We start from the raw sequence: 20729 nt of genomic DNA on the forward strand, positions 1-20729 counted from the left end.
CACCCCCGACAAGCCCTGACACCTTTGCAGTGTCCCCGCAGGGCAGGGAGGGCCAGGGCTGATCCTCCACAGTGGGGACCTGCCCGCACCCCGCTGTCACCTGGGGCTCCAAGACCTGGCCTGGGACAGGCTCCCTGTGGCTCCTGCCATCCCCATGATCCCTGTGTCAACCCGTGGCCACAGCTCAGCCACCACCAGAGAAACAAACCCTCCGGCGCTGTGCTGCTGGCCCTGTCCCAAGCAGACACCATCAGCTGGCCCCAAACTGTCCCCAGCACTGGTGGGGATGGCACTGCTGGCACCAGCCCGTCCCAGCACCAGCAGCAGCTCTGGATTAGCTGGGCCCTGTGCCTGCTTTGATGGTGGTGGCTTTTGGAGCCCTCGTGGCTGGGAAGCTGCTGGAAAAGCTGTGCCTAAGGCCAGGCACGTTTTGGGATGGGACTGGCGGCCCGGGGGCCGTGGGCCACCCGCTCTGCCCAGCCACAGAGCAGCTCCCAGCGCAGCGGGCACAGCCCTCACCCACAACAAAGCCTTCCCAAAGTGCTGCAAAAAAACAGGGAGCAGGGCAAGGAGAGGGGAGAAACAGCTCCTGCCTGCCAGGACCATCCTTTCCCAACAGAGCCTGGGGCCACAGCTACCAAATTTGGGACAAAATGCCCCCAGCTTGGCTGTTTGCTGATGGCATGTGGGTGGCTGAGCCCCCCTTTTCCACCCTCACCTCAAACTCGGGATGCTCGGAGCGAGCATGAAACACCTGGGGGGAAACTCCAAGACTATTTCAGGGAGGAGCCCAGAGGATTTGAGAGATGGGGAACCTGGCTGAGGAGGAGCAGGAGCCCATGGCAGGTGGGACATGGCAGAACCCTCGAGACACCCCCCACGGGAAGCACCAGCACAGGGCTGGGACAGGGGCAGGCAGGGATGAGTGTGCCAGGACATGCAGGAGCACGGGGAACCAGGGCAGCCCTCCCTGGAGCTGGGTGGAGCCCAGGTGTGGGGCGGAGGCTCAGCAAGCCCAGGCGTGTGGCCGGGCATCAAACAGGGCGCAGCCTCCTCCTCCTCCTCCTCGCATGGAAACAGCACGGGAATGCTGCTGCCCACTCCCACCCCAGAGAGGGGACCAAGGGACAAAGGCCAGCCTGGCTCCCATGCCCTGCATCCCTGTCCAGGCATGGGGGTGATGGAGCAGAGGGAAATCTCAGCCAAGACATTGATTTTAATTTTTTAAGAATAAAAAAAAGATCAAACCAAACAGACAAAAACTTCCTGAAAACAGCTTCCTACCTCATAATTTCACAGAAATTAGCTTGGAAATGTCATCTGCCCGTACCTGCTCCAGGCTCTGCCTGTCCCCCCCCAGCCCAGCCCCCCCTGGCACGGGCAGTGCCAGCCTCAGGGCTCTGCCCCCCACCCACAGAGTGTCCCCAGTGCCAGACCCCCCTCCCTCCGTGGGTCCTGGAAGGGGAACAGGAGGGTTTGGGCAGCCCCCATGGGCTCTTATCCCCCCCCACCAAAACTCAGCTCCCCAGCCTGACACAGGGATGAGGTACTGGGTATTTTGGGGAGGGGCAACACAGGAAAGGAGCTGCAAAGGGATCCTGGATGTCACAATTGCACCTCCAGTGTCCCCAGCCTGGCACAGCCCTCCAGAACCCAGCAAAGCCCCCGGCACCCACCGGCATGAAGGAGTTAATGAATTCATTGCTGACTAAATTAGACCCTTAAGGACAAAACCACTGCCACCACCCTGGCCCTCCCCGCTGCCCCTCCCCAGGAAAGCCACAGCAGGCACAGGTGCCCCCGTGGTGGCACGGTGGCCGTGGTGGCAGGGGACAGGCAGGTGCCAGGGGTCAGGGGCTGCAGGCTGGGCTCAGCACTACTCCTTGGAGGGCTTCTTGCTGCGGGTGTTCCACATGCCGCGCTTGGAGTGGTAGTAGTGGTAAAAGTTCCTGAGGCGCAAGCGCTCCACCTCCAGCCCGCTCTGGAGCACCCTGCGGACAGAGGGACGGAGCTCAGGGATGGAGGGATAGGGCTCAGGGGATGTATGGATGGATGGATGGAGGGACAGGGCTCAGGGATGGATGGATGGATGGATGGATGGATGGATGGATGGATGGATGGACAAGGATCAGGGATGGAGGGATGGGGCTCCCTGCAGATGGAGGAAAGAGGGATGCTGCTCAAGGGACAGAGAGATAAAGGGACAGGGCTCAGGGGATGGATGGATGGACGGAAGGACACGGCTCAGGGATAGATGGATAGAGGGACAGGGCTCAGGGATGGATGGATGGATGGATGAATGGACAGGGCTCAGGGGATAGATGGATGGGTGGATGGATGGATAGATGGATGGATGGATGGACAAGGATCAGGGATGGAGGGATGGGGCTCCCTGCAGATGGAGGGAAGAGGGATGCTGCTCAAGGGACAGAGAGATAAAGGGACAGGGCTCAGGGGATGGAGGAAAGAAGGGATGGGGTTCAAGAAATGGATGGACAGAGGGATGAAGCTCTCTATGGATGGATAGATGGATGTGGCCTTCCCAAAGGGAAGTTTTCCCCTTCACCAGCCCATCATCCAGCCCCCAGCCAGCTTGATGGATGTGCCCAAATCCACGTGGCTGACCCTGCTCACGGGGGTTTAGGGGCTGCAGGACCCCCAGGCTCACCTGTCCAGGAGCTCCCAGTCCTCCCCGCCCCAGCGGTCCCGGAACTCCTCCGTGTTCATCCCTCCCACACGGTCAAAGTCCGACTTGTAGATGCCGAAGAGGCCGAAGCCGTTCACCTCCCAGTAGCCTGGAGGGGGGGAGCAATGAGGTGAGGGGTGGGGGCACCCCCAAATGCCCATCTCATCCCCTCTGTGCTCTCCCCACCACCTGGGAGCCACAGGGATTCCCCATCCCAACCCCTCTTCCCACCCATCCCCATCCGTGCCAGCTTCTGCAGAGGTGCACCAGGTCTTGGCCTGGTTTTGGGGTGCTCCCAGCTGGAAAGGGGTCCCTGCTCACCATTGGGCTCCCGGGGGGAGCTGCCACAGCTCAGCCTCATGACGATGGGGGCGTAGGCCAGCTTCCCCTCCACGCAGTGCTTGCGGATGCTGTCCAGGATGTTGGCAGGGAAATGGATGTGCAGGTCGCACAGGAACACGATGCTGTGCTCGTCCTGGGAGGGCACACACACGGGTCAGGGGAATCAGAGAGGAAGAGCCCTGGGAGAGGAGCCACAGGCAGAGCTGGTGCCTGTCCCCACTCACCTCCACCATGTCCACACCGGCCTGGAGCCCGGCAGAGCGCTCGAAATTCCCCGTGCGCCGCAGGTACTGGAACCTGGGGAGAGAGGACAGGGCAGGTAGCACTGGGGACAGACAGGGACAGGAACCACCAGCATGGGGTTCCCAGGCAAGCTCAGGTGCTACAGCTCAAGCTGAGGCTTCCCCCATAGAGTCAAGTTTCTGCACCCCCAAATCCACATGGAAAAGTAGTTTAAACCCCCAAAAATGAGGGGGAGGGGCAGCAAGGCAGGGACCGTGCAGGCGGGGAAGGAGCAGCAGGCTGTGTGTGTGAGCACCTGTCCCACCACAGGGAGCCCCCCCAGACCCCGAGGCTGCAGGTGGGAGTTACCGGGGCAGCCGGGCATCCCGCAGGGCCTTCTCCACATCCATGTCCTCGCTGTCAAAGTCCACCAGGATCACGTTGAAGTTGGCGTCCCCCGTGGCCCCGTAGAGGCCGGCCATGTCCGAGATGAACTGCTGCACCCAGCGGGCCTGGTTCTTCACTGCCAGAGACACATCCTTCAGGCTCACAGAGGAACCCTCAGCACCTGCCCCTGGCCCAACCAACCCCTTCTGAGGAGAGGTGACACCCCCATCCCGCTGGAGGCTGCTGAGGGAGCAGCACGGACCCCGCAGAGCCGCGTCCCGCTGTCACCTACCCGGCACCACGAAGTGCACCATGACGTCCTGCCTCCAGCTGAGCCGCAGCGGCCGGCACAGCACAGATTTCCCATAGAGGATGCTCCAGGCGCTGGGCTGGGGCTCGGTGGCGCCCAGGGCCAGCCCGTCGGGGTTGGCCTCGGCGCTGTCGTCCTGCTTGCCCTGGTGCAGGAGCACGTAGACGTACTCGGAGAGCCGCACCGTGCGCTGGCCCCGCTCCGCCAGCTCCAGCTCCAGCAGGTAGCGGTTCCCCCGCGCCGTGTCCCGCCGCTTCTCCACGTTGATGATCCTCAGGAGGGTGTAGATCCTACCGGGAAACGAGAAGCCTTGAAATCGCAGCCATCCTGAGCTCTGCTCCCCGCAATCCGGGACCCACCCCCCGAATTCCCACCGGCATCCTGCTCCCTCCGTACCCCCCGTTCTTCTCGTTGAGCCTCTCCATGTACTGGGCCACCACGTCCACCACCTCGCTCTCGGCCAGCTGCAGGTTTCCCGACACGTTGCAGCGCAGGTCGTTCCAGTCGGAGCGCAGCAGCTCGAAGTCCACGGAGCTGACGCTGAACGTCCGCTGCCAGTTGATGGAGTCCTCCAGCCAGCCCTGCTGCAGCTCCCCCGCCTCGTAGGAATAGTCCGACACCTCTTCCTCCTCATCCTCCTCCTCCTCCTGGCCCTTCCCCTCCTGCTGCTGCGACGCCGTGGTCTCCGACACCTTCAGAAAGGACGTCACCCTCGTCCCCTCGGAGCGGGTGGCCTCGGAGGAGTTGTAGCCGGCAGTGGCCGCTGTCCTGCCCGGAGCAGGGGTCATGTCCTCGTGGCTGAAGAGCCCCTCGGTGCCCAGGGCCAGGAGGCCGGGCAGCACCCGCTGCTTGGGCGGCCGCTCCCACCTCCTGCCGCTCTTGCGCCTGGCAAGGTCCCTCTCCCTGGAGATGTTACCCAGGAGCCAGGGGCTCCAGTGGCCGGGGAGGGCCCGGAGCTTGCTGGGGGCGATGGGATGCTTCTGCGGGGTCTTAGAGCGGAGGTGGACTCTCCTCACAAGCTTTGGATACAGGAAAATTCCAGGGAAGGCCGGCTCCTGGGCCGGGGCTTTGCGCTTCCCGGGCTGCAGCCGGGTCACGTAGACCTTCTCCTGGCTTTTCCGGGGCTTCTTGTCCTCACTGGGAGCTGCTGGCCTGCTGGGACCCGGCGTTTTGGCTTTGCCACCGAAGATGGGCACGGAGAGGTGGGGCTGGAGGTGCTTTGGAGATGCCGCCGGCAGCCCCAGCTCATCCTCCTCTTCCCCATCCTGGGGCAGCCAACGGAGCGCCCGGCGCGGGCCCCGCTCCGGCACGGGATCCTCCTGGAGGGCAGCTGGAGGGCTGGGGGTGCCCCATGTCCCCCCCAGCTGCCCGGGAGTGCCCCACGTGCCCCTCAGCTGCCCGGGGGTGCCTGGCCCAGCCTGTGCCCGGCCCCGCTGCCGGCGGAAGCTGTAATAGTCCAGGTCATCTCCGTAAGCCCCGGTGACCGGCATGGGATCCTTCCCTTTGGCTCTGGGTGCCGGCCCAAAGCTCCGCTCCTTGGCCTCGGGAGGGGCGTCTGTGGGCTCAGGGCTGTCCACTCCTTCCTCTTCCTCCTCCTCGTCATCCAGGAAATCTAGGGAGTGAAGGCAGAGATCAGTACCCTGAGGCAGAGTCTGATCCCAGCAGGAGAGGAACCTGAGAGTGGCTGAGGTGAGGGAGCAGAGCTGGGGCACCAGGGGATGCCCACCCAGGGATGCCCACCCAGGGACACCCACACAGGGCTGGCAGCTCCAGTTGCTGCCACTTATCCCCACCTCAAATCTCAGCACCAATCCTACTCCATCCAGGAGCAAACCCGACCTGCCAGGGCTTTGCTAAGCTGCAAATTCACCAAGGCAGGCTCTGAACAGCCTCTGGCTCCCCAGGAGCACCCCCAGGCTCCATGGACACCCCCAGACTCCACACTGGGTCTGGCTCCTGCTGCCACTGCCGAGGCCAATCCAGGAGATGCTGGAGGGACAGCAAATCCCAACCCAGTGTCCTGCTTCCCACACCCCACACCGCCCTGTTGTCATGCCAAGCAGGATGCTCAGAGGGGTGCTCTGAGGGATGCTGCTCTGCACAGCCCAGCCCTCCTGCAGCCTCTGGCACGGCTGGAGTCACTCCAATGAGCCACAGCTCCGAGGGGATGAGCTGCCAGCAGCAGGATGCCGGGAGCTCGGCCCCGTGCCCAGCCATGCCTCACTGTGACTCACTGTCAGGGCCAAGGAAGAGAAACGCTCGCTGCCGCGGGTCCTCCTCCTCCTCATCCATCTTCATGTACTTGTAGAACCCAAACCTGGGGATGAAGAGAGAGGGTGAGGGCCTGGGAGAGGGAGGAGTGAGGAGGTTCCCAAATCCAGGAGCGCTGCCAGCACTCAAGCTGCTGCACGCCTGGGAGATGGGGATGGAGCCAGCCTGGGGTGGCCCTCCCATGGGGACAGGGACACATGGCTGAGGATGCATCATCCCAGCACTGCTGACATCAGCCCCCTGTGCACAGCACCCCAAAATCCCAGCCCCAGTACCTACTTTTCCAGGTAGAGGGGGGACTCCCTGTAGAAGCACTTGTTCTCTGTCTCCATGTGAGTGAGGCGTGTGAAGTCGTTGGGATACACAAACGAGAGGTAGACCTGGGGGGTAAATGGTGCCGTGTCACCCCAAGGAGTTGGGGACCCGAGGCCACCACCAACACCTAAGTGACCCAGTACCTCAAACACGGGGATTTAACCCCAATTCTCCCAGGCTGAGCCAGTGAGAGATGCTTCCCGCTGGATTTCACCCAGCTGGGAACATCCCTGGGCTCTGCCATGTCCCCATGGGGAGCGTGGCCCTGTCCCCAGGGAGACACTTACGAACTGCAGGCCCTGGTAGCGGGCGATGGGGAAATCCTTCACCACGTAGGTGGGGCTGTAGGCACAGGGCACCAGCACGTTCTCCACGCGGGACGCCTCGATGGCAGGGGCTGTGGAGAAGCCCAGAGCATCCCAACGTGTTCCCACACACCCCAGCAGAGAGGCCTCCGCTCAAGAGATGGGCAGAGGCTGGCAGGGATGCCCAGAGCAGCCTTTGTGCTCCCCCAAACCCCACCAGGGACGCATCCTCGGGCACTCACTGAGGAAGAAGGTGTCTCTGGGGTCAGCCTTGAGCATGTCAGCCCCGTGCTCGTCCTGCTGGGCCTCCCAGAGGTGGCTCCCACTGTGGCTGGCCAAGGTCTGCGGGATGTGCTCCACGTGGTTCATCTTCAGGGACGACTCATCTGCGGGACAGGGCCGGGCTGAGCCCCCGGGCACACCCTCCAAGGGGGCATTTCCAACCCCTCCTGCTCCCAGGGTAAGCAATGCTGCCCTCCCAGCCATCTCAGAGACCCTGTGACTAATCAGCCTAATGATTATTGCATCCACTAATGAGGACAGGAGAGGGCACGGCTGATCCCAGCCAGGCCTCCTGCTCCCATTACCATGGCCTCAGAAAGGAGGGGATGCTCAGGGCTGTAACACAGGGGTTAAACCTTGGATGTCCTTCCTGCAGGTACCTGCAACACGAGCTGGGTTGCTTCCTAGCCAGGCATGAGGGTGGCACGTCACCCTTGGCCACCAACCAGCCCCCGAGGTCACCCTGCTCCTGTCACCTCGGCCATGCTCCCATGGGTGCTCCCTTCCCTGCTGCAGGGCCACAGGGAAGCAGGATGCCCCTTCCCCAGCCCCAAATTCTCCTTCTTGTGGCAGGGAAAGGCTTCCCAAATGTGTCCCTGCAGATGGCTGGGGTGGGGCTGAAGCCACTGGAAAAGGGGAAGGGAAGGGAAGGGAAGGGAAGGGAAGGGAAGGGAAGGGAAGGGAAGGGAAGGGAAGGGAAGGGAAGGGAAGGGAAGGGAAGGGAAGGGAAGGGAAGGGAAGGGAAGGGAAGGGAAGGGAAGGGAAGGGAAGGGAAGGGAAGGGAAGGGAAGGGAAGGGAAGGGAAGGGAAGGGAAGGGAAGGGAAGGGAAGGGAAGGGGAGCTCTGCCTGCTGCTGGCAGCCCCCAGCAGGGAGGGGCTCCCCAGGGCTGCCATGGCTTTGCCTCAGGGTGCTGCTGGGTCTGAGGGAGCAGAGAAGCAGGAAGGAGGAGCAGGAAGGAGGAGCAGGAAGAGCCGGTGCTGAGGGACAGGGATTTATCTGCACATCATCCATCTCATGGGCACCTGCTCAGCAGCACTGGCACCCCTCATCCCTCTTGTCCCCAGGGATGCTGCCTGCCCCCTCCTCCTCATGGACACCTCCCAGGGCAGGAGCGATGGCCGCTCCCGCTGCGTGCGGAGCGCCAGGGCAGGGCCCATCCATCACAGCCCTCCCTGCTGCCAGGGCAGGGGCAGCAAGCACAAGATCTATAGATTTAATTAAAGCCTCTGCCATCCATCCCCGCTTCCACGACAGCTCCTCGTAACTCAGGGCCAGGCCCCGGAGCCAGAGGGCTCTTGGCAGGCAGACGAGCCTGGGACACCAGCAGAGCTGCGCTTCCACGCTGTGGTGACTGCACAGCCCACTTTTAGCAGCATCTCATCTTGCTCCCAGCATCAATCCTACCCACTGCAGCCCCTGCAGCCCTCCTTACAGCAGGCAGAAATCCAGTGGCGGGATTCAGAGGCTGACATGTCCCCCCAGGACCCCATTTCCTAGGTTCTGCTTTCCTTCCCATCTCTCCCAGCACGTGCAGCCCCTGGAGAGCCTGCTGGCCGTGGCACCTGGCCCTTACCTGTGTACAAGGAGATGTAGGAGGAGTCAATCACCTCAAACTTCAGGCTGGGGAGGAAAACTCGCCACTGGGAAAAAAACAAAAGCGGATGGGGAATGAGCAGGGGGGTGGCAGGGGTCAGGATGCAGCTGCCCAAGCCCAGCACCCACGATGGGTCCTCCCTGTGCACAGCTCCCAGAAACTTCCCTGCAGAAGAGAAGCAAGAGAGAGGGCTGATCCTGCCCCATTTCCCACAGGGTTTGGGATCCCTGCAGGGTTGGAGGGGGAAAGGCTCCTGTAGGGGGTAGGATACAGGCTCATGCTGGCTCCCTCTGGGACTGCCACAACTCCTGTGACCAAAGGGCTCCTTTCCTCACTCCAGTGCTTTATAAAGAAGAGCTTGCCTTGATTTAAGAGGGTCTCCAGAGCTGCCTGCCCTGATTTAACTCCAGCATTTTAAAATCCAGTCTGGAGCCCTTGTCGGGACAAGCCCTTCAATGCCCCCGGGGCGAGACACATCAGGGTCCTGCTTTTGTTGTGGATGCTGTTGTTGTCTCTCCCTGCACAGCTGAGAGCTTTTTCTGCATGGCTGAAAGGCTTCACTCCCTCCCTCCAGCAAAAACATCCCATCTCAGAAACATCTCCCCCATCTATTTGCTTTCCCCACTATTTGTTTTTGCCCAAAGAAACGCAGATCTTATCGGATAGAGGGGATGGGGAGGAAGGGGTGTAGCTGGCCTCCCTGATGCTTTGCTGGCACCAGCTTGATCCCAGTGATTAATGAGTTCTTGGGAGAAAGGAAACCTTTGCTAACGAGCCAACATCTTGCCCTCAGCCAGCCTGAGCCCCTGACACATGCTCCAGGCTTTGCCAGGGCTGTGCTGCCAAGGCAGGCAAGTTCAGATTCGAAACCCATGGTAATTCCAAGGGGGAAAAAGAAGAAAACAGGGAATGGGAATGGCTCCATCGTCTGGGCCACCTCTCTCCCACTGCTGGGATGCAGCCTGCAAGGTGGGACCTGCCTGTGGGGGCTCTTCTTGCCCATGGGAGTCCATGGCAGGGCCACCAGCAGGAAAGGAGAACAGCACTCCATGCATCCCAGTGCTGGAATGACCAGGGAAACAGTGACACTGACTTGTCCCCACTGGCAGCCGTGCGAGGGGGAAACCTGGCTTTGCTCCAGGATAAAGCCCTTGGGGACACACATGGAAAAGCTCTGGCATGGGGGGTGGGCATTTACTCACCCCAACCTCCACGTGGTCCGAGCCCCGGTCGTCCTGCTTGTGCAGCAGCTCAAAGTAGTAACGTCGGGAGGACATGAGGCTGCAGGGGAGGGGACACAGCTGTCAGAGCCCAGGGCCAGCCTGGGAATGCCTCCCTGTCCTGCCCACGAGTGGGTAAAACCTTCCTGAGGCAAGGAGACAGGCAGCTGGGGAGGGTGTCTGCTCCCCATCCCAATGCTGAGGGCTTCTGTGGGATTGGGGGCACACTGTGACATCCCTGTCCTCATCTCATCACCTTCAAACCATGGGTCTGGGGTCCAGCCCAGCCCCACGTGCCTTTTGGGAAAGGAGCACGGCCCAGGGAGGTCAGAGGCAGCACCTGCATGTCACAGACTCCATCCCCATGGGATGATCCCCATGGACACACGGACACACTCACCGCAGGGGCTTGGACACCTGCGAGCTGAACTTGGTGAACTCCCCCGGCGCCGTCCACTCAGTGCCCAGCTGGGAAGGAAGGAGGAGATGAGAGAAGCAGGACACCACACCAAAGCCCAGCAGCTTCCCATTACAGGAATTAACCCCAGGGAAATCCGGGAATAAATATTAAAGCTCCTGGTCTTTGGCAGCTCCAGCCAAGAAGGGACCAAGGGCTCCTCTGGAAGCCAAGCCAGGCCTGGCCAGAGAGGGGAGCAGGCAGAAACAGCCTGGCATTCCCAAAGGAGCAGAGAGGCAGGAGAGCTGCCCCCAGCACAGGCACACACGGATCCCCCCCCTGGAGCAGGACAAGGCAGAGGTGGTGCAATACCTTGCCCACAAATGCAGCCAGTCGGGAATTGGAGGGACTGTCGTCGGAGCTGAGCCAGAACTCTGAGTTGTCATCTGAAGCCACAGAAAACTGGAAATCCCCTGCAGAGAGCCACGGAGAGGGTCACCACGAGGGACACAGGGACCCTGGTGGTGTGGGATTGATTCTATTGCCTCGTGGTGAGATGGCAACAGGGATGGGGCCACCCCAGACCTCAGGTCATGGCTCTGTCCTGGATGGGATCAGGGCTTTGCCTCCCTTCAAAGCCACAGGGAAAAGGGGCTTTGCTCCAGAAGGACCCTCCTGCCCAGGAGCCAGGATTTGGGGCCCATCTCCAAGAGCCTTTCTGTGCTCCTGTGGCCCGGAAGGGGAAGGACACAGCATCTCCACGTTGCTGCATGGAGGAAAAGCCACACTCCATAACTCACCATCCTTGAAGGGATGGATGTAGCCAAAAATCCTCAGCCCATAGTTCTTCCACTTGGGAGACACAGCCAGCTTCTTCACTGTGGTGCGGGTCTGCCGAGGAAACAGGCATGGATCACCTTCTCCATGGTATCCTCCTCCATGGTACCCCAGCCTCCCACACCCACAGAGGGGGCCCCATCACCTCCCCAAGCCAAACCCTGCAAGCCAAGGTCCTGAGGAGGAGCAGGGGGCACTCAGGGAGGGACGTATGGACCCTCCCACCAGTTCCTGTACCGGGACTCACGTGGGGGAAGAGCGGGAAGTGGAGGTTCTTCCTCAGGTGCCTCACGGCCCCGCCACACCAGTCCTCGAAGACGTGCAGGTTTGCCTTCCCTTTGTACTGTGGGAGAGGAGAGGGGGCTCAGTGGGGCTCCTGCTCCTCCCCATGCCCTCCCAGGCCGCTGCCCACACCCACCTGCTCGTTCCAGGGCAAGGCCTGCTTGGTCAGGTTGAGCTTGGGGTGGGCGCTGGCGCGGCTGGAACGTTGCTGGCCTCTGGAAAACCAGGCATCCCCGTCCTGCCCGTCGCTCTGGGGAGGCACAGAGGGACACAAGGGATGGGTGATGAGGGCCAGCATGGCCTGTGCTTGTGGGATGGCTCTGTGCACCCGTGGCTGCCCCATCCCTGGAAAAGCTCAAGGCCAGGTTAGACAGGACCCGGAGCAACCTGGGCTAGCAGAAGGTGTCCTTGCCCCTGGAAATGGATGGGCTCTAAGGTCCCTTCCAACCCCAAACCATCCCAGGATTCCACGACCTAAACACCTCATTTTGAGCCTTGCCTAACCAAGGCAAAAGATTTCACGGCTCAGGGCAAAGGAAAACAGGAGGTGGCACAAAAATATTGGCAAGGTGTCCCAGGCAGCAGTTTCAAAATGTTCCAGCTAAACTTGTTTCCCTTCCTCTGCCAAAACTGCTCCAAAACAGTGAGTTTTCTGTTCATCCAAACTGTTTGGCCAGTCTTGGGGGCTGCTGGGATTTTGGGCTCTCTCTCTCTAAAAGCACAGAGGGAGCAGGATGCCTCTGCACTCCCCCTCTTCCTTTAAAGGGGATTAGGTTAATCCCATTGCTTGTATCTCGTAATTTAGAGATTAAGTGAGCATTTACCTGCCTGCAGCTCGCTGATGGGTGACAAGGAAGAGCCAGGGGCCCCTCCAGAGCATTCCCCTCTTCCTCAGCTTCCCCAGAGCATCATCCCCCTCTTCCTCCACCCCCCCACTGTCACCACAGCACAGCCCATTTGGATGCACAGTGCCAGGGAGATAATTAGCAAACTGCCTAAACAAACTCATTAGAGCCCCGGAGGAGGGAGCAGTGCCCTTGGAAGACCTCACAAGGAGGGAGGGTTTTGTGCCAGGCTCACTGGAAGGATTCTCCCTCCTCCCAGGAAAAGCCAGGATGCAATTCCTGCTGTGCCCTCTGTCCTTACCCAGCACCAGCCTGTGCCTCCTCTGGGCACCTGAGGTTCCCCCTTTGCCCATCGGTTCCTTATTTCTGAGGAGTTGGGATAGGGCACTGTGGCTTCCCCCTTCCTCCATCCCACCTGGCTGCCTTGCTAGGAGGCCTCCTGGTGACAACAGGATGGACAGGGACAGCAGGGCCTTGGTGACCTGCTGGACAGTGGTCAGGGCACAGCAAGGCCTTCAACAGGGACAGGGACAGCAGGGTGTCCCATGGCTACAATTCCAAGTGCCTCCTGCCTGCAGGCTCCACCTGGGGTGTAGTGGCTCTCCAGTCCAAGACAGAGCAGAACACACAAGAGCAGGTGGCTCTGCCCAGAACAGCAGGAACTGCAGAGCAGATGAAGCTGGGCCCTGCCCAGGGAAGCTGTGACAGGGCACATGGAGCGCAGTGTGGGACACTTGGGGGGATATCCCACCCTGTTTCAATGGGATATTAGAGGGTTCATCCACTGTGAGGGCTGCTGGGCAGAACCAGAGGTTCTAATGCACCCCCAAACCCTTGGATCCCCTCAGCTGGACGAGACCTGGAGCACTGTGCCTGCCGTGACCTCCGCAGCCCTCCTGCCCCGTTACCATGGGATCTTCCTCGCGGCTCTCGCTGGAATCCTCGGCCTTCCTGCGCCGCGCCGGGGCCGCCGGCCGCCTCCCGGGATCCGTCACCTCCCCCGGCCTCTCTGCATCTGCCAGGGAGCACAGGGGTCACACCACAGCCTGCACCTCTCCTGGGGACACCCCTGTCCCTGGCACCTGGCACTGGGGACAGGGACACGGAGAGGGGGCCCTGGCTGCAATTCCCCTCATTCCATCTGCACTAAGCAGCCTTGCAGCAGCTCATCAGCAGCAGGTTTAATTACACCCCCCCACAGCTCCCAGCCCTTTACATAAGAGGTACTGGGATGGGCTGCTGGGGTCTTGCTCCCCTTCCATGCTCAGGGATGCATCCCTGCTTCCTGCCCCTCCAAATCCCAGCTCTCCCAAAGCATCCCACAGCTCTACCAACAGCACACCAGCCCCAAACCCCCTCAGACACCATCCCCTCAAACCACGCCCCTCTTCAAAATCACACTCACATCAAAACCTTGCTCCCAGACCCATCAGCTTCGTTAATTAATGTGCTGAGTTAATTATCCCCAACTTTTGACTCCTCTCTGCAGTTCCTTTTCCTTGGGCAGGCAATTTCAAACTAGCCCCCACTTCCCCCAAAACAACGGTGCAGACCTGGAAAATGTTACTTGGGGGGGGGGGGGAACATCCTCTTTTTGTGCCACCCACCCCAAAACCCAGGGGGATCCACAGTTCAATCCAGAGTCAAGGGAAGCTCAAGGCAATGCTTGGAGAGGTGGGTGTCCAAGAACCACCTCCACAAACACCTGAGGCTCCCCAAAAACCAGCAATGAGGGGGAGCCCCAGCTGTGCTGAGCAGCGACCCCCACCATGGGAATTGCAGGAAAGAGGTCACAGACCCACTTCCAAGGGTATGGAAAGATGTCCCTGTGCCTCCACCCTCCTTCCCAGCCCCAGCAGGTCCTGGGGGCTCCCATGGAGCAGCCTCAGTGACTGCCAGGCCAGGGAGGGGCTGGGGGTGCCCGGAGCCCCCCGCCCCACGCCTCCCATCCCATTGGTATTCCAGCAGCCGCGCTGCCGGCGTCTCCTTGGAGATGGCAGCACAAATCCCATCCCCACGGCAGGGACAGGAAATTAAGCTCTAAAGCCCCTTCTTCTGCTCCCGGCCATTCTTCAGCCCCTGGCAGCCCCAGCTGGCTCCTGGCAGCTCCCCAGGCTGCTCCCTCCCCTCTCCCAGCCCCATTCCCGCAGCCATCCATCCCTCTTCCCTGGGCAGCAGGGTGACGGGAGCGGCGGCACACACAGACAGCAGCATTCCCACATTCCCAGCGCTCTGATCCGAGCATCCATCACGGCCAGGAGGAGCTCAGCACCCCCAAGGGACCTGCCCAGGGCTGGGAGTGGCTCTGTGGTACCTGCTCAGGGAGTGTCTCCCAGCCTTGGAGGAGATAAACCTGCCTCTCATGAGATCCTGTGGGATTTGCCATGGACAGAATTCCCTGGATGGCAACCTGAGCCAGCAGCCTCCCTGGGATGGTAGGATGTGGCCACCCTGCTTCACTCTCCTCCATGTCAGGACTGTGAACTGGAGGGAGATTATTTGATATAAATTGGGTAAAAACCAGGAGTTAATCCAAGCTCATCCTTGGAGCTCTCAGATCCCAGAGCCACGAGCCTCCTGCTTACTCCCATCCCTTCCAAGGGGCTCCCCCATCCAGGGAGGAGCAAAAGCACCAGTAACGCTCCAGAAAAGGCTTCTGGGCTTCCCTGGCAGTTTAAATGTTGGAAAGTGGCTTCTGATCAGGCTCTGGGGACCTGGGAACCGGTGCCACGGGGATAAGAGGTGGGGATGGGCAGTGCCTGGTGCCAATGAGCATCACTGCCCAAAAATCCCAAGCTCCTTGATCCCAACCACAGCCCTGCGGGAGGAGCAGCTCAGAGGCAGGAGAAGAGGAGGAAGAAGGATTCCAGCTCCTCCCAGCAACCCAGCAGGATGCAGAGCAGCTCTGCTGTGTCCATTCCCTCAGCCAGCCTCCCTCAAGGACCAGAGAGGGCAGGACAGGGACAGGGGAAGCTCTGGGGACAAGCTGTGGGCTGGGGATGCTCAGGGAAGGGATGGAGGCACTAAAAGCTCTTCCCTGGAGCGACGCCGATGCTTTGGGAGCAGGGAGGAGGGGGCAGGAAGCACAAACCATGGCACAAAGCAGCTCTGAGTCACAGCAGCCTCCAGACAGGGAGCCAGGATCCTCGTCCTGGGGAGGAGACCACGGATACCAGGGACCCAGGCAGGGCACGGAGCGATGCCTCCCATGGGAGAAGCGCGTCCCGTTATCCCGGCCCTGGAACTCCGCTGTGAAGCACAGAGAGCCTTTCACATCCCATTTCCCTCCTCCTCCTCCCCAGCTCCAAACACAGCCCCTTTCTTCCAAGTCGGGGTTTCTCCTGGCCCTTTTCCAAGCCCTGCGACGTGGAGGGGGGGAGGTGACATCTAAACCCCGACACAGCTGCAGCAGAGGTGGTGGCAGCAGAGGTGGTGGCAGTGCCTTCCTCAAACCCAGATGTTCCATTCCCAAAATTTCCCCCCTCGGAGCAGGAGCATCCCTGCAGGAGCCTCCTAACGAGGTGCTGAGTAATTATACTTAGTGATAAAGGAATCAACACCACAAATCCCCCGTCAGTGCCACAGAAACACGGGACAGAAATCCCAGACAGAGGGTGGTGGCACGGCCTGGGTGACAGCCGGTGACACCAATAGGGATGAGGGGAATGGGGTTTGTGACCACCCTGGACACCCCTGGGCGCTGCTGGCACCTGTCACTGCCTTGCAGAGGGAGCTGGAGCAGCCAGGGGGGTTTGAGCTGCCTCCCCCATTCCTGGGCTGCTGTTTTCCCACTCGGTGGCAGCGCTCTCAGCTGGAGCCGTGGAAATCGATGGAATCACTCTGGCTGCTGATGGAGCTGCCATGAGACCACTCCAGCTGACAAACACCCACCAGGAGAGGCAGCTCCGACACTTCCACGCTCATCATCAGCATCTCAAATCCCTCCCAGGATTGGGCAGCTCCCAGACTCCTCCACTGTGCATCCAGTGCCCCTCAGCCCCAGGGAGAGCAGGATCAGGACCCTGCTCCATCCCAACAAGGATGATGCTCAGCTCACAGCCCCCAGCACAAAGATTTGGCTTCCTGGGATGCAGCCTCTGGAGGAGGTCACGGTGAAATTCTGGGAATTTTAGGGTGTGTTTCACCCCAGAAACATTCCAGCCTCTGAGCTCCACGTTGCCTGTTGGGGTCACCATCCCAGGTTCAGCTTCCCAGCCTCTTGCAGCAGCTGGTTCCTCATCCAGCCAAAATCCCTGTCCTGACAGTGCCAAGGTCCCTGACACCCCAGGGGCTGCTCAGTCCTTCCCAAGGAGCAGCTCTGGAGAGCCCCAGCTGCAGGCACAGGGAAAGGGATGGAGGGGAGATCCAGGGCAGATCCCAAACACCAACACAAAGAGCTCCTGGTGCTTGGGAAAACTCATCCCTCACCTCCCCTGGCTCCAAGGGATGGGTTTGGGCACCCTCCAGGTGCCAAGGGGGCTGGGTCACAGCCAGGCTGGGACAGTGCCACCCTGGGGTGCCACTTGTGCCTCTGAAGAGCCACATTTTTGATTCTGAAAAACCCAAAACAGGCAGGTGCCAAAGCTTTCCCATTGGGCACCCCAGAGGAGCAGGGCATGGAGCCTGGGGCTGTCCAGGAAGGGATTCCCATGTGGAAAAAGGACCCCAGTGACACCCAAACCAACCTTTCCCAGCAGGGATGGGAGACTGGGGTGATGCCAGCAGAAGAAAGAGCAGCTCCCAGCCCAGTCCCAAATCCCACTGCCCCTCATCTTCAAAGGGCTCTCTCATCGCCTTCCCTACCTGCTCCTGGCATCCCTGACAAAAAGGATGAGCCCCACACCAGCTGCAGCATTCCAGGCTCCCAATTAAAATCAAAGGACCTGCAGAGATGGATCCCAGAGGGACACATTACCCCAAACCCTCTCCCCAAAAACGGGTCCCTGGGGACAGAAGAGCCAAGGACAGGACACAGAGCATCCATCCCACTGCTGCCTCGGGATCAGGGGGTTTGGGAGCCCTCTGGAGCATGGCAGAGGGGTGACCCAGGCCATGCCATGTCCAGCAGGCAGAGAGAGCCCCACTCCATCCCTGACCTGGCTTTACCCCCCTTGAGCGCCCATCCTGTGCTCCCCCAATCCCCCAAAACCTCACTCCAGGCTAAACCCCAGCAAACCCCAAACTCCACACCCCCTCTGCCAGCCACTTCAGGGCATTATTGCCTTTTTCCCCAGTTCTTTTTTCCTTTTCCATCCTTTCCCCACCTGGCACATCCCTGTTTCCACCCCATTGCCTCGGCAGGTTTCCAGCCAGGAGAGCTGGAAATGGCCTCGTTATTTCCACTGAGGAATCCTGTGCTCAATTATCCAGAGAAGGGTAATTATCTACTTGGAGAAGATGAGGAAAGGGGGGGGATGTTTTCTCAGGAACCAGCCCAGCTCCCAGCCCAGCCCCTGGATGCTCCAGGTGTCACCAATGGCTGGGACATGGGAGCCCTGGGATAATCCCACTGGGATAACGCTCCCAACCCCACCTGGCTGGGTGTTCCCCACTTTACACCCCCAAAACTGCCTAAAATCCTCATGCCCTGCACCTGCAGCCTCCAGCTGCTCACTGACATCCTGCTTAATGAGAAATTAACCTTTTTCCTTGTTAATTAACCAGGCAGCACCCCTGGCACAGACAGACAGGTCCTGGCTCATGGTGGCCAAATCCAGAAGTCATCTCCAAGCTCATTTTGGTGCACAGACCCCTGGGGTGATGCTCTTCCCCCAGACACTTGCAACAAGTTTTTTTTCCTTAATATGGTTTATTTCCTATGACCTATTTGGGATTTTTTTGTTTTGTTCTTTTTTTTCACTCCATTCCATGTTTTTCCACCTAAAACACTGCCTGCCTCTCCCACTCTGGCAGCAGCAGGATGAGGTCCATCTGTGCATGGCCAAACCCTTCCCCAACCTCCAACCAACCCCTTCCCACATCCAAAAAGGCCGAGTGGGACCTAAACTCTGCCTCTCCCACACCTTCACCCGGGTTTTAGGAGCCCACTGGAAAATCCAAGGAGCATCCCAGTTGGATCCAGCTTTCCCTGGAGAATCCCCCACCTCTCCACAGCCAAGGAAGGTGTCCTCCCCATGGCAAAGGGCAACATTTTCCCCTCCCAATGTACTTTCCCATCTCTGTCCCCACCTCCCAGAGACCCCGTTCTCCACCAAAGCCCAGCTCCCCTCACTCCCACTTTGCAGCCATTGCACCCCCTCCCTTCCACAGCAAAACCTCTGGAGCATCCCGAGGAGCCAGCCGGGATGCAGGGACAGCAGGGATGGGCACCTGGGAACATCCCTGAGCATCCTCCCCGCAGGAAAACCACGGCTCGCCCCCCAACACCCGCGGGGATCCCATCCATGGTGTTCCCAGGGATGGGGACAGCGATCCCAAGCCAGGGTCTGGCCAGAGGACACACAGACACGGCCGTCCCAATCAGCAGCGGGGCCAGGGGGAAGCACCTCGGGATGGGGGTGGGGATACAAGGAAAACCCCCTTAGAACACCGGGAAAAGCCCTCGGGCACGGAGGATCCCGCAGGGAGCCGGCAGCCCCGGTGCCCTCCCCTCCCTCTCTCCCTCCCAGCCTCATTTCCTGCCTCGCTCATTCCCATTATCCCGATTTCACCGCGAGGCCCAAAATTTTGCAGGCTCATGCTGCTGCTGCTCCGCTCGGAAACTTTGGGTTTTCCAGCCGGGAGGCTTCGCCAACCCCCGGGGCCGCTGGGACCCCCTCGGGAAAGGCTTTTCCTCCCAACACATCCCGGCCCCTTGGCGTTTTTTAGGACACATTTTTTTAGGCGAGGTCGGTGCCGGAGAACGGCGCGGCTCAAGTTTCGCCCGGCAAATATCGCGAGTGGCTTCGTGTCCCCCCGGGCTGCCCAGGGACAGCTGGCCCGGGAAAACCGGGAAAAACGGACCGAGCCCCGGGGCACCTGTCCCTCCGGAGCATCCCGGAATCCAGCCCGGAATCCAGCCCGGCCGCTACCCAAGGGAGGGGGACAGAAAAATTGAATTTTGGGTATTTTTACAGTAGAGAAGTACAGGCTGAGAAAGTGCTGGGATGGGATGGGGGGGTTGGGAAAGGATGGGAGCGTTGGGAAGGGATGGGAGAGCAGAGATTGTCCCTTCCAGCAGGGCGAGCGCCTATAAATGGCCTCTTTGTCATCTCAGCCAAGGCAGCGGGTGGAAAAATGAGGACGGAGCGAATCGAGGGGGGACAATGAATGTCCCGGCCGCTTTGGGGGCCCTCCTGGGTGTCCCCCCCCATCCCGAAGGGCCAACGCCGGGGAGCGGAGCCCACGGAGGGCTCCCGCTCGCCCCAAACCCACGCGGGTGACGCGGGACAGAAACACAGCGCTGGAAAGGGGGGGTGCTCCGGGTCCCCAGCGTGGCAGGGGGACCCCCAAACCCCTCGGGGACCCCCGAACCGCAGGTGCTCTGAGAGCACAGTGCGGGGGGAGCCCCGGCGCTCCCTGGGGACCCGCAAACCACAGATGCTCCGGCAGCGCGGAGTGGCGGGGGAGACCCACCATCCCTCGGGGACCCCCAAAGCCCCCCGAGGCCCCGCTCCGAGGGCTGCCGGGGACCCGCCCGCCCCCGTTACCTTTGCCGTAGGCGAAGGGGAGGCGCAGGGCGCGGCCCTGGCGCACCAGGCTGATGTGCAGGTAGGTGAACCAGGCGGCCGAGGTGAGCAGCGCCAGCAGCAGCAGCAGCTTCAGCTGCTTCCGGAGCTTCTTCACCGGGAGCCGCGGCATCCTGCCGCCCGCATCGCCCCCGCCGCCACCACCGCCGCCGCCGGGCTAACCCCGGCCCATGGGGCCCCCCGCCCGTCCAGCCCGCGCGCTCCGGGCCGGCCGCGGGGCGGCTGCGGCTCGTGGGGCCGGGGCTCGGTGCGGGGCTCGGCGGCCCCGGGCCCGCCGGTGCATCGCCCCCCCCCGCGCCGCGCCCGCGGGGGGAATGAATGAGCGGGCGCTGCGCGCGGCCACGCCCCCGACCAGGAGCGACGGCCCCGCCGGCCAATCGTAGCCCGCCCACCTCGGGCTCTCCGCCAATGGGCACGCCGCGGAGGCGGGGCCTGCGGAGGCGCCGCGCGTCTCCACGCCAACGGTCCGGCCGCCCCGCGGGGCGCCGCGGGCGCGACCATGAGGGGCGCGGGGGGAAACCGAGCCCCCGGGGCTGTCCCCGGCCCTGCGCGGCGGGAGAGCGGGGCGGTGAAGAGGCGGAACCGAACGAGGTATCCGTGCCGAGGACGGAGGGCTCGGCGCGATTAGTGACGCGGGTCTCGGCCGGGTCACCCCCCGACCGCTCCCCCCCGGCGGCGTGGATGGTACGTTCCCGGCCGTCAGAGGCGGGGGCTGCAGCGCCCGGGCCGGTCCGCGGGGGGGCGC

General features: G+C 61.4%; 1 protein-coding gene across 1 annotated transcript; it reads right to left on the minus strand.

Annotated features, from left to right (window-relative positions):
- Positions 1-1196: 1196 nt before the first annotated feature.
- Positions 1197-20139, minus strand: B4GALNT4 (beta-1,4-N-acetyl-galactosaminyltransferase 4). Its single transcript, XM_063158347.1, has 20 exons — positions 19946-20139; positions 13205-13311; positions 11588-11701; positions 11417-11512; positions 11133-11223; positions 10705-10805; positions 10336-10403; positions 9918-9996; positions 8695-8761; positions 7081-7224; positions 6821-6930; positions 6498-6598; positions 6182-6264; positions 4344-5559; positions 3930-4237; positions 3620-3773; positions 3253-3325; positions 3008-3161; positions 2669-2795; positions 1197-1991 (listed from the first exon to the last, which is right to left on the minus strand). The coding sequence occupies exons 1-20, from the start codon at positions 20094-20096 to the stop codon at positions 1877-1879; spliced, it is 3459 nt and encodes a 1152-aa protein (XP_063014417.1). The 5' UTR covers positions 20097-20139; the 3' UTR covers positions 1197-1876.
- Between the last annotated feature and the right edge of the window lie 590 nt (positions 20140-20729).

Source organism: Melospiza melodia, chromosome 6, assembly GCF_035770615.1.
Source record: "Melospiza melodia melodia isolate bMelMel2 chromosome 6, bMelMel2.pri, whole genome shotgun sequence".
NCBI classification, from domain to species: Eukaryota; Metazoa; Chordata; class Aves; order Passeriformes; family Passerellidae; genus Melospiza; species Melospiza melodia.